This window comes from Leptodactylus fuscus, chromosome 7 (assembly GCF_031893055.1).
Source record: "Leptodactylus fuscus isolate aLepFus1 chromosome 7, aLepFus1.hap2, whole genome shotgun sequence".
In the NCBI taxonomy this organism is placed as follows: domain Eukaryota; kingdom Metazoa; phylum Chordata; class Amphibia; order Anura; family Leptodactylidae; genus Leptodactylus; species Leptodactylus fuscus.
In genome coordinates this window covers 108,396,234-108,409,317 of record NC_134271.1, presented here as the reverse complement: position 1 = coordinate 108,409,317, position 13,084 = coordinate 108,396,234, and the positions used below count along the sequence as shown (strand labels likewise).

The 13,084-nt window shown below is 43.1% G+C and overlaps 1 protein-coding gene across 4 annotated transcripts in view; it reads left to right on the top strand.

The window, feature by feature from the left end:
* Positions 1–13,084, top strand: part of ARID4A (AT-rich interaction domain 4A) — a 58,324-nt gene that overhangs the window by 28,932 nt on the left and 16,308 nt on the right. For all 4 annotated transcript variants that reach the window (XM_075282738.1, XM_075282736.1, XM_075282734.1 and 1 more), the window contains exon 12: positions 8,552–8,624. In XM_075282738.1, coding sequence (XP_075138839.1) covers positions 8,552–8,624 — 73 coding nt within the window. The remainder of the gene's footprint in view (positions 1–8,551; positions 8,625–13,084) is intronic.

The following is a 13,084-nucleotide window of genomic DNA, read 5'->3' as shown; positions in this document are numbered from 1 at the left end:
TGAGTTTATAGGGGGAGTGTACTGGTAATATAATTTCTTAATGCACCATCTCTCTGGGTACTGTTGTTCAGTTTATTCCTAGCCAAGCATAGAGCGGTGCTAGGACAGACTTACTTCCAGCCAGAAGTCCTCCATTACATTTATATGCCCTGTTGTGTAGACACAAGTAGTAGTTTCCCAGCCGCATGCTCTCCAGGTATACAACTGCTGGCTTGTCATGGGAGCCCAACGCTGTCACAGAGACCTCTCAACACCTCCAACCCTTTCAATGGGTGATGTTTAACTGACGTCACAGCTGGATATTTTTTTTTCTATAGCCCCCACTATTCCTGACCAATCATTTCTGTTAGTTTCCGTGCTCTGGAATATCAGGTAGGTGATCCTGAGCTGAAGCAGAAAAACAGGGACCGCCCGTCTGACAGCAGAGATCACAATTGTGCCAAAACTAATTGCACTGACTTCTGCAGAACAATAGAGGCTATAGAAAAAATGCCAACTGCGCTGGAGTCGGTGGAGCAGCACCTACTGAAGGATACAGAGTTGGAGCTGGTGGATATGGTGTAAGGTCCTCTTTAAAGAAGACTTGTCACATCTCCTGACAGGTCTGTTTTAGAAAATACTTGTATTCCACCTGAAATAATTTTGGAGCAACTTTTTGTAGAATTTTGTGTTGTGCCGTTCCTCCGTTACTCCTCCTGGAAATCTAGAAATGCAATAAATTGGATATGTTGATATCTGGTGTTGCTATCCCCTGTTTTCCTGAAACAATGTCAGACTGCAGGACCTCCCCAAGACTGGTAACACCCAGCTGTCAATTTTTATTTATAAATATCTCCAAGGAATAACATAGGAACTGCACACAGATGTAAGGTAAGTTGTTTCAGATTTTTTCTCATGGGGCACACATGTATTTACTATAATAGGCATGTCAGGACTGGTGACAAGTCCTCTTTATAGGGGTCTATTGCCACCAAAACCACTTCTGTGGTGTTGTAGGGCTTGGAAGTGACAAAGTGATCTTGCCTTTCTTGTGTCTGAGTGCAGTCTTGCTGTTATGAAAGAAGTTGAATTTTCTCATGCGGCTGTTCGTCGCACTTAGTTCAGGGCCATACCTGCTGGAGAACCATCTTTTTTCAGTAGTCTCTATAAAACAATGCCCATGAGACTTGTCAATCTTTCGGGGGCGACACTGGGCACTCTGGTGGCAAAAGGGTCTGAGTGCTGTCCAGAACTTTGAATCGCCCCCGATGTGCACAATGTATCAGTTTGATCTGCTGTTAATTATTTGTGACCTGTGAAAAGATCTTCTTGACTGTTTTAGTCGTGTATCAGAATGTAACATTTTGTAACTTCTGTACTACCTTCAAAATTGGATAGTGGAGCCGAGAATACATCCACAACCATACTGTGATATGTCAGATGATCCTACTGCGTTAAATGCCGTAAGGAAACCTATATGCGTTTAAAAGTGGTTACCGTATTTTTCGGACTATAAGATGCACTGGACTATAAGACTATAGGTTTCAGAGGAGGAAAATAGGGGAAAAAATTTGAAGCAAAACAAAATGGTAAAATATTTCATATATGGGAGGTGTAGTTTTGCAACAGCTGTAAGGCTACATTGACATGTGACCCTGCAGCTGTATGGGGATGTATAGGGCATTTTTTTTTTTTTTGCGGGGCCAGATGTACTTTTTAGTTATACCATTTTGGGGAATGCCTATTGCTTAGATCACCTTTTATTTAAATCGGAGGCAAAATGGTGAGAGAAAAAAAACCCACGGCGGTTTGAAAAATATCAGTAGACCGGGCATTTTCGGACACAGGGTTTCTTAATATGTATGTGTTTCACAGCAATTTTCTACTTTTATATGTATTCTAGGGAAAGGAGGTGATTTAGAAGTTTTATTTATTTTAATTTTTTTAAAGCTTTTTTTTTTTTTTTCCTCCACTATTTTATTGCCCCTTCCCCCTAGGTGGCTTGAACCTGCAGTCATTTGATTGGAAGTCCCATAGACTGCAATAGAAGTGTATTGCCATCTATGGGAGAATCTCTACATTACTATTACAGCTGGTCATAGACCATCCGCAATAGTAATATAGCAGTGAAAGGCCTGGGAGCCTTCAGTTGGCTCCCAGCTGTCACCAGAACAGGTCGGCTCCTGCGACCTCGCCGCACAGGAGCCGGCCTGCAACTGTACAGGTATGGGGGTGTATTCTACACTTTGAGGGGAAGGGGGGTTAAGTTTTAATGCCCGCAATTAGAATGCATTCTAATTGCGGGCAATTAGCTTTGGGCCTCCGTGTATAGCGGAGACCTGGTTGCTATGGCGACCGCTCTGCATCCCAGCAATAGAACGGCGGATGCCGGCAAGGGGGTTTTAGATGCCGGCACAGGTGCCGGGGCCTGCAGCATTGCCACGCTCCTGTCGCTGCAGGACGCCAGCAGCGGCAGGAACATTCGGACTAGAAGACGCACCCTCATTTTTCAACCAGATTAGGGGAGAAAAAAAGTGCGTCTTATAGTCCGAAAAATACGGTACCTAAGGAAACCCGCAGACCCCATAGACTATAATGGTGTCCAAGTGATTTCCATAAGGTATCCGCACGTAACATGCGGAGAGAGAAGTCCTGCAAGCAGCACATGTTTCGTGCGGAAACCACATGGACCCCATTATAGTCTATGGGGTCTGTGGGTTTCCCTAGGTAACTGCTTTTTTTTCTATCAATAGGTTTCTGTTCGGGGTGCCCAGGTGGACTCTCCAAACGCAGATGTGAACTGGGCCTAAGGGCTGTATTAGTTGTGGAACAACACAAATGGGTTGGTTGTCCTGTTAGAGCATGGATGGCCAAATGCCACATTTCATCTCGGTGTGAACATGCCCCAAAAATGTTTCTTACCCAAATGATTTTTAGTATGAATTTGGTTGTGTGTTTTGTGTTGCCATTTGTATAAAATTGGGTGTGTTCTGCATCCCATTTTCCCTAGGAATATGCGCTGCTTTTAAATACACAATGTTTATTAAGAGAAAAAATTATTGATGCCAAAACTGCGGTGGGTAGCCACAGACACATTGGTCCCATTCAATGTGTGGACTCGCACCAGTGTAAACTGCAAATACGCCCGTGAAAAATCAGCCGTCTGAATGTGCCCACCCCAATTGTGAGACAACCCCTTTACAACTTCAAGCACCATTTTGGTCTTCTAACTCTGTGGATAAAAGATATCTATACATGTGATCAATGTGTCAATTAGAGGCAACCAGAAATTGGGAACATGATTCTACTTTGTGTCTTTGTATGGTGCCTGTATATTTCATTGTATGAGACGTTACTCTATGGATGTGCTTTATTCTTTCAGCTGGGCTTGGTATTCTTTGAGATCTCCTATAAATGTCTAACGCTGGGTTCACACTAGCACCCGGACTCCACTCTCAGGTTTCCGTCTTCTACATGCAGAAGACGGAAACCTGTCATGCAGAGTCCGGCCATGAGCACTGGTGAGCGTTTTATGCTCTCCGCGGCGAAACTGTTTTTTTTTAAATGGGACACAGAGTACTGCATGTGTTTGAAAGATGCCGGCAGGTTTCAGTCTCCTGCTCAGTTTTGTGCAGGAAATGGAAACCTGCAAAACGGAGTCCCAGGCGCAGATGTGAACGAGCCCTAATTTTGGAAAACATGTAAAAAAAAAAAAAAAAAAAATAGAGCAGATTCCTTAGTAATGGTAAGGCACTAAGTGGCATTGTGCCCGTGATCCCCAACTGTGACAATAACTTGGGTGCCAGGTCACTGTGTCACCAAAACTTTTGACATTAAGTACACTTTCTAAGATTCTTTTAAAATGAAATCCTCCAGTCGCAAACCTATCCTTAGACCACAATTCACATGAACATGCCCATAACACAAAAAACCCAGTCATTTTTGCATGTGCGGGGTAGCCATTTTCAGAGATTCATCATAGACTTTAGTCTCTTAATGGATCTGTAAAAAAAACATGTATGAATGTTCAGCATTTTTGTTCTTTCCTAGCTTTTATCCCGAAAGTGGAGGGGACGTCCACAGTCTCATCATGAATTCAGACTGCCCTTCCCAATGCGGGGGACACCAAGACTAGTGTAAAATACGCCACCTTACAAAATGCCCATGTGACAACAGTTATAAAACAGTCACCACTCAGCATTGTTTCTGTATTTTTTTTTTGACTATCAGAAAAGTTTACCTAACACCTATTGGATGGAGCACAAGTAAAGTGGCGGTCAGTGGCATCACATGTAGTCCCAAGTTGCACAGTTCAGTCTGTCCCTATGGAGGCTTTCTGTATCCCTATACTTAATGCAGGCTACATTTTCTCCTGCGGTGTAGGCCCAGGCCCACTCTTTGTGTCTAGATTTCTGATGTAGCAGCGAGCACCTAGAATAATGAAGTCACATGGTCGTGCAGTGAAGGATCACTCCGTCATCTTGTCCTCATCTCTTGTGCCCCAACATGACCTTCTTTCTGATCGCGCACAGTAGACTGCTGGCGTCATATGCTCCGCAGCCAGAGAGTTTGTATACAAGGGGTTGCAGGACTTTTGTAACTTATATTATTTTCCCCATCTTATCATAGTAAAGGTTAGGACCTTGTATGAAGACCAGATCCGCGGCCATATGAGAGGCTGAGGAAGCACTCTGTACGGCTTTGTGTCTAGTTGTTCAGAAACATTTCCTTTTTCAGCCCCCCCTCCCTCCCTACATGCCTGCTGATGGTATTTTTTGTCTATGTGAAAACACAACGCTTTCTCCCCCTACTCGGGGGCTGCCTAGAGTGTTACCATGGAAACATGGTGCTGGGCATAAAGCACGCATGCTCTACCGAGACAGGAAGGTTGAGCAGAGGCTTGGCGAGCTGCCAGGGGAGGTTCGCCAGATGCTTTGAAATGGGGCTGTCTTTTTCTTTTTCTTCATGTAATGTCTGATTTTTTTTTTTTTTTTTTTTTCCCCCTATACGGGAGGGAATAATGCAGGCAAAGCAGCGAGCGTGTAGCTACCCTGGGCAGGCAGGAGAGCTGTAATGCAGGCCTGTCGGAGAGCGCCTGCTAGCTAGGACATGCATGAACAATTCCCATTCTGTCTTTAGGTAAGCTTTGTGTGATGTTATTTCTGCTGCACCGGCCATGGGCTGCGGGGGGGGCTCTGGCATTGTTGTCCCAGCAGCGACATATACGTAATTCTATCTGCTAGGTGAGTCAGGCAGGGAAAATGCCCTGGAAAGTGAGAGGTTTTAGTGCTGCTCTCAAAGGGAAGTGGCGTGTGCATGGCTCTAGCAGATTGGCAGTGGAGCTGACATGCGGAGGCTGGGCAGGCTCACAGACAATAAGTGGAATCTGTCACGCTGCTCATATCTTTTAATAAAGAGATCAAGAAGAATGGTCTGCCCCCTCTTGTTGTTGGGTGGGAGATACTTTCAGCCTGCAAATCATTAAGCAGATGGGTGGTATGCATGTATGTTAAGTTTAAGTCGACCTGAGGTGTAGAGAGGGAGAAGAAGAAGAAAAAAAAAAAAAGCAGAGAAGGCCGAGCGGAGATCCAGCCCCTTGATGTCTTCAGGAGTTAGGTGGCAGCAGAGCAGAAGGAAGACGTGTTTTTTCTTTATAATGTAGCCATGAGGGTCCATGGCCTGCCTGCGAGAGGTTTGCATTGAGGGGGCTCGACGTGAGTATTTATTGTTTTGCAAGAAGGGTATTCTAGTTTTTTTTTCTTACTTGTCCATGACAGGGCATCCAGGATGATATGACGGGGGAAGGGGGGGCCATTGATTTATTGGCTGCTGCAATTTAACCCTTGCAAATTTGCAGGCCGTGTCTAAAGAAAGGGCATCTGCATGCAAGGATCTTGTTTGCTGGAGTTGGCAATGTCCTGTGCAGGATGCCTGTGATCTGGCAGGGCTTTAGCTTCTCATATGGTGATATGTTAAGTAGGTGGGTGTGGAAGAGCAGCTCGGCTTCATTGTTTCTGTCTTTTTATTGATCAGCTTGGATTCTCTCTGTATACAGTAAGCTTTGGGAGAACTTGTTTGTTGGGATGGGGTAAGATGCATTCAGCCATTTTTCCCCTGCATGCTGTACTTGCTATTGTGAATGCCATTTGCAATTAATGTCCTCTTTTTCTGACCAGCCTGCCTGTCTCTCTCTTTCTGTCTCTGTCTCTCCCTCTCCCTGCTAATACAGCACAATGAAGGAAGCATACACCCGTGGGCAGAGCACATCCAGCCATACATCTTCTATTAGTTTGTTGCATAGAGACCTACTATGATCATTTTTTTTTCTGCTCCTTTCACATAGCATGATGGAAAATGGAATGCACAATACCGATGTATACACAAAGGACATATCAAGCACATGTGTAAATGGCCTGTGTACACGGTTAAAGCACAAGCCTCATTTTCAGTACTACTGGCAACTGCTCATGGGTTTTTAAAGCAATAGATGTGTACTGTGCAATATACCGGTATGTGACTGCTGTGTACACATGGATAATGTATACTGGTACACAGAGTATATGCAGGATCTTGGCAGGGGAAATAGACTGTAAGCTCCATTGGGACAGGGACAGTTGTGTGCAGGTGTACTACCCTGTGACTCATGTAAGCACTTTACAAAGTACGACTGTGCAAAGACAGAAAAATGTAAGCAGAGGGGTGTAGGTTTTTTGTGTCCACCCTCCCACACCGCCATTAGAACTGTGATGTATTTCTACCAAGTTAAGACCGTTTTGGGTGCAACACGGTGGCTCAGTGGTTAGCACTTGAGCTTGCAGCGCTGGAGTCCTGGGTTCCAACCCACCAGGAACAACATCTGCAAGGAGTTTGTATGTTCTCCCCGTGTTTGCGTGGATTTCCTTCCATTCTACAAAGACATACTGATAGGAAAAAAATGTACATTGTGATCCCTATATGGGGCTCACAATCTGCATTTAAAAAAATTAAGACCATTTCACTTCTAAATATATGCTTCCACAAGGGCTGTCGCCCAGCTTTCCCAAGATCCTAAAGGGCAAACCTGTGTAGTTGCACTGATACAGGAAGGTGGCTGCTTTTGCCTTTCAGGGGCAGTGAGAAAGCCAAAAAAACATGTCTCAAGAACAGGGGTCTCACAAGTCCCTTTTGTAAACCAAACAGTAGAACACTTGCTTGACCACCACTCCAGTCATCTTTTATGGGACTGATGAAGCGTTGTACTTGACTGTCTAATCCATCCCAGAGAAGTGAATGGTTGGTGGTCACACGTGCACTTCCAGTTCATCCAGACAGGGGACAGTTTTCTCCTAAGAATCTGTTTTGTCACTGGGACATTCACTGTAAGGTTGAGTCCCCACGTTGCGAAAATGCAGCGTTCTTGCCGTGGCAGAAATGCTGCATCAAAAAACGCTGTATTTTATAGTACCTGCAAAGAGAATGGGATTCTGGCAAATCTCATCCACATGTTGCAGGGGGGAAAAAAATCAGCAGCTGAAAAACTGCATTTTCAAAAACTTTAGCGTTTTTGAAAATTGCAGCATGACAATTATACCTGTGGAAACATTGGTGTTTTCTGTATAGGTATAATAGAGGCAGCAAGTAAAGTGGAAAATACCATATAAAAAAATCTGCGGGGAAAAGCGTAATACTGACATTGTGTTTTAAAATCAAGCTTTCCTAGGTTCTGAATGGCAAATCCTGTGTAGAGTTGTGCAGAAAATGAAATGGGATTGAAGCTGCAGCAGACTTGCAGCTCTGGAGTCTGGTAAAGCTGTGTCATAGCCTCTGCAGAAGCTGCAGTGCTTGGCTTTTGGGATAAGTAATAAACTGCTGAATCTAATTTGGAACCGCTGGGTAGAAGAGGGCATCCCAAGGAGTTGTGTTCTGCCGATTTTTATCGTCTTAGACTGGTTTATGCTACTTAAAGGGAAACTCCAGGCAGACTTTTTTTTTTTTTTTTTTTTAAATTCGGTGCCTGCCCAAGGGGGTGTGGCAAAGTACAAGGAATATATCATTGGTTTTCTTTGGTAAATTCCTGTGTCTTGCATCATCCTCTTAGGCCTCCATTAGACATGACACCGCCAGCATGTCCTTAAGCAGCTGTTGTTTAGTGTCCAATACCTGCCTTTATAAATTCACATCATTCTTCATTTATACGTTTAATAACCTGTAGCTTACCGGAGAAGAGTCCAGGATTTGTCTCCAGGCCCATGCACAGTGAAGCGATGGCGTACTATCCTTCATTGGTGCAATGCGCATGTGCTTGGAGACACTGGACGTAAGTGACATTATATTAAACTTGAAATATTGCAGAATATCTGGAATTGCTATAGACACTCAGCCCATCTGCATAAGGATTGAGGTTCAGAAGCTGCGAACCTAGTAATAGATTCCCTTTAAATCTTTGTTTCTGTGTCTCCATTGGGGTCCAGAGTTAGAAATCATAATTTCTATGTTCTTTAACATCTTGACTTTCTTATCGGACGTAATAGCTGATAATTGGGAACCTTGCACAGCTTTTTACATTTGATTTTTCATTCTTTCTTTCATGCAGCCGGAGGAAGAAGCAGACCCAATTGAAAGGGACCACTTCCTGCAGCAGCTTTACAAGTTTATGGAAGACAGAGGTAAGGTGCAATCTGGCACAATGCTTTTGATGGGTATTCATTTCAGTGGTGACTAGGCACACGCCAATACAAAGGAATCACTGGAAAGCCTCTTCACCACTGCCCTCTCTTATTGTGCTCCCTAAAATAAATCCAACAGAAGTCAAAGTGCAAAGCCACTAGGGAGAGACAAGTTAAGTATAACTTCTTTTGAATCCACATGAAAGTGACTTTTAATAGACCCAGCTTGACTGAAACATAGTTCAGGTTTAGTAAAAGTAACTTTGCGTTACTCTTCCCGCTGGCTTGGGGGCGCTGTGTGCCTTATACGTCATGAACAGTCTTTGTTCACACATATAGGCCATAGAATAACTCCGCTGAGGAGAAAGGCTTTTTGAGACTTTAGTAAGAGGAAATAATGAATAAGAAATCTGCTCTACAATAAAGACTTCACAAAACAATCTCTTAGGCTCTAGGAGATTAGGTTTCCTCAAGTCTGAATATATCAGATGTCTGTGCCTGCTTATTATCTAGGTGTGGCTGGAGCTCAGCTTGGCAGCTCTTACCTGTCGTAACACGGGCTCCTCTCACTTACCTTTGTATCCTGTATGTTCTTGTGTTTTATTTCATATTATCTTTAATGTATAGATGCATTTCTACCATGTTTGTAGATCAGAAGAATAACCAGTAATAATACAGTTTCTCCTGCATTGTAAGGTGTGACAAATGTTATGGGAGGTTTCAGAAAGGACTTGAGGGCTGAACATGGATAACTAATAATGTGCAGCCCAGTCCCCATTGCTTCCCGTCCTTGCAGGATAGGAAATAATGACATCCCATTTGTGGTCATGTGACCACTTTAGCCATTGAATTGTCTCACTAGTAAACTGCATGTGACCACAAACAGGACGCCAACACTTAAGAAGAGCCCGTAAGGATTAAAGACAGCGGAGACTGTGTACCAGCACTGGAAGTAGGGAATAGAGAAGGAAGTTCTGTTTGTATTATTAGCTTATACTAAGCCCTGTCCTTGTGCTCACACAACACATCTGACTAAAACTGGCCATACACATTAGACTTAAGTTGGCCAAATAGGCTATTTCAGCAAATGTTCTTTGGAGGAAAAAAAAAATCACAAATAACAATTCCCAATGACCATTAGTATGATATAGTGAAAATTTTCCACTCTCAGTCATCCCAAATAAGTGTATGAAATGATCGGGCGATCTGCCATTTGTTGCAGACTTTTTAAATTTCGGGGTTTTTTTTAACTACTCCCCTAAATATAGTTGGTTGGTGGGATTGTTTGGCTAGACCAATAGACATTTACCCTGTGTAAAGGAAGACATGTACATGTGCATATTCCTGTGGTTAAGTACTACAAAAACCAGCCGTCTTTCTTGGAAAACTCCTTTTCAGATACCCTATTAGTAAGCCGCTTTGTTAATACGATGGTAGAGGATCCCTAATTCCGGATCAGGGAATGACTGTAAAGAGTATTGCTGGAGGATCCAGTATCGAGGCATTTGTTGCTTTCAATTAGTGTCTGTAATTCTTCCTTTTGCCTGTGGTGGCACTGTGTAGAAATTGAACATCTACTGCCAGGCCTCCCCTGCACATTACAGGCAATTCCTGGGATCACATTATTACAGCTAAAGCCCATTAACAAAATAAGAATTAAGAAAAGTGGACAAACTCTTTAAAACATCACCATCCTGTAGCTTTTAATGGAAAAACTCAAAGAAAGGGGGCGCTGTGCTTAGATGATCATCACAGTTTATTAATATTAACAGTTAGTGGGGGCACAGGGCACTAAGGAATAAATGAATGTTCAACATGACAAGATTTCCTATTACTAACTGATAGTATTTAGAACTTTTTACTATTTGTACAATTATACAGCATGACAGTAGGATACAGTAACAGCAATGTCTTATATACAATTCTAACAATGTATATTTTACATGTAGAGGAACTTGGCTCCTCTAGGGGCATCTAAGCTAAACATTCCCTGTCCATGTATGGTATCTGGAAGTCATAAAAGGGATATCTCACTTTGGAAAGCTTTCTTTAATCTAGCATAGAGAGACCCTAATAAGTGAAATCTCTTTTGGGAACCAGATTATGGGACCCTTAACCCCAGCAGCGTAAGAAAATGCTGGTGGTGTAGATGTCCTAAACCTGGCGAAAGATTACCTTTAAAGGGAACCTGACAGGCTGATTTGGGACTTTAAACTACCCTCAGATCCTTACGGTCTGGTAGTTTAGTGTCCCAAATATCCCATTTGTAATGTAGTCTGTTCCTTCATTTTAAAAAAAACAAAACAAAAAAACAGCGTTTGTACACCATGGCTTCAGTGGGCATGCACTGGACATTGGACGCATGCGCAGTGAAACCAAGGTTCACTTTCCAGCTTCACTGACAATCTGCGCAGTTGCTGGGAATACGAGAGAGGGGCCTGAAAAGACTCCTCTCTATGTAAGTGAAAAGGTTTTTTTTTTTTGGGTTTTTTTTAATGTGGTTGCAGGCAGCATTACAACAGTTATTCGGGACACTAGATCTCCAGTCTATAAGGACCTGTGGGTGGTTTACTGTCCCACATCGAACTGACAGGGTAGAGGTCATTTGTGACAGGAAGGTGCCACTATACAATAATCAATGGCTACAATAGGTTTGCTCTCAAGGCAATGTAGTTTCAAATCACAAATTTGTATGTGAATGTCATTCCTAATACTCACATTAATATCTTGAATATACCTTACCATCACAATGTGAATCTTAAAGGCTAGCTCTCTAGTGTGAAGCTCCCTTATCTTAGCTTCTTGGAATCTTATGAGTAGGACATGGGGATAAGGCAGTGAGGCATTCTCTACTGCAGTGACATTTCATTTGTCATGTTTTTTTTTTTAATTATTTTACCATTTTTGCTTTAAAGAATGTCACATGACAAGCAGCCCCCCTAGGTTTGCGTTGCTGACGTACTGAACTGGATTAGTGTCAGGAAAAAACATGTAATTTCCATTATAGAAAAACTTGTGTCAGGAGAACATCTCCCACACACTCACAGGAAACCGGAATTAAGGGGTACCTGTCGCCTACACGTGGAGGGAACAGCCGTCTGGTGGGATGAAACAGTAGTCAGTGTGTTAACTGGTGAGGGATGAGGGAGCACCAGGAAGCGAGTTCTCCTTCAGCACCTCAGGAATCCCTGCATGGAACCACAAATGATCAAGGAAAATCTTTTTTTTTTTTTCTTACTTCTCTTGCAGTTTTGCAAAGCAAATACATTGGCTGTATTCTAGAACAGTTTATAATACGTTGAGATCCAAATGCATCCCCATTACAGAACAGCATGATTGTTTCCCCTACACACCCACCATTTTTATAACCCTTGGGCCCCATCTCACTACTTCTTTACTACCACTGCAGTTCCTTTGGAAATGGGTTCTTGTCACCCAGTAAAAGTATATGGAACGACCAGAACTGAACTTCCTCTCTTATTGCCCCATAATAGCAGCATAGTCTGCTTAATAATAATAATAAAAAAATAAATAAAGATAATAATGTTGATTATTGCCAATTATTGGGGTGCTGGGAGACCATAAGCTATACAAGTGCACTGGAAAAAAATTGTCACCACTTAACCTCCTTTTAAATGGGGTTGCACCACGAACACAACATATCCCCTATATTTTTCTGACTGGTTGGGGGTGTGATTACTGCAATACCCACTCTGCATGAGAACTCCCTCTGTTTGAATGGTGTAGTCAGAATGCATGCGCTCTGCCACTCCACCCATCTCTGTGAGCTGCCACTCACAAGCCAAGTACTGCTCCATCATTCCTATATAACTGCATACACAGCTTGTTCTTATGTGTGCTGGGGTTCCTAGCAGTCAGGCCACACACACATCAATCACTTATCCTGTGGTTAGGGAATATGTTGTGTTCAAAGTATGACAAATGTAACTGTTTGTGGTAGAGAAGAATATGTGGATTCATATTTTTTTTTTGCAATATGTGATCTCCTGTATTATCTCATCTTTACCTGTGCACACAGAAATGATAACGCTTGCAGGAACCTTCTCCATAGTGGGCGATACTAGTCATCTGCCAAGATTGCTGGTTTACGTTTCATGCAGCTGCGGGCTCTGTACCTCCTCATAAACCTGATTTCAGTTTTTCTACTTTTGCAGCGGCCGCCTCCAGGCTTCAGACTGTAGGCTGTCTCTCACCCACTGACCCGACCAAGGGCCCATGCCGCGGGGGGGTGCTCGTCTCCCCAAGGCACTGACTCGTTCTGTAAGTTTGGTCGGTCTGTGTGGGGGCCCTAAGGTTTTCACTGACCTCATTTTGGGAAAGGTGCCTGTTCCTATGTAATTTTAGCTGACTTTCTATCACAGACTTTAATTGAAAAGGCAACTGCAATTTCATGGTCATATATCCTCCATTTGTTTTGCTTCATCCACAGAAGCAAGTAT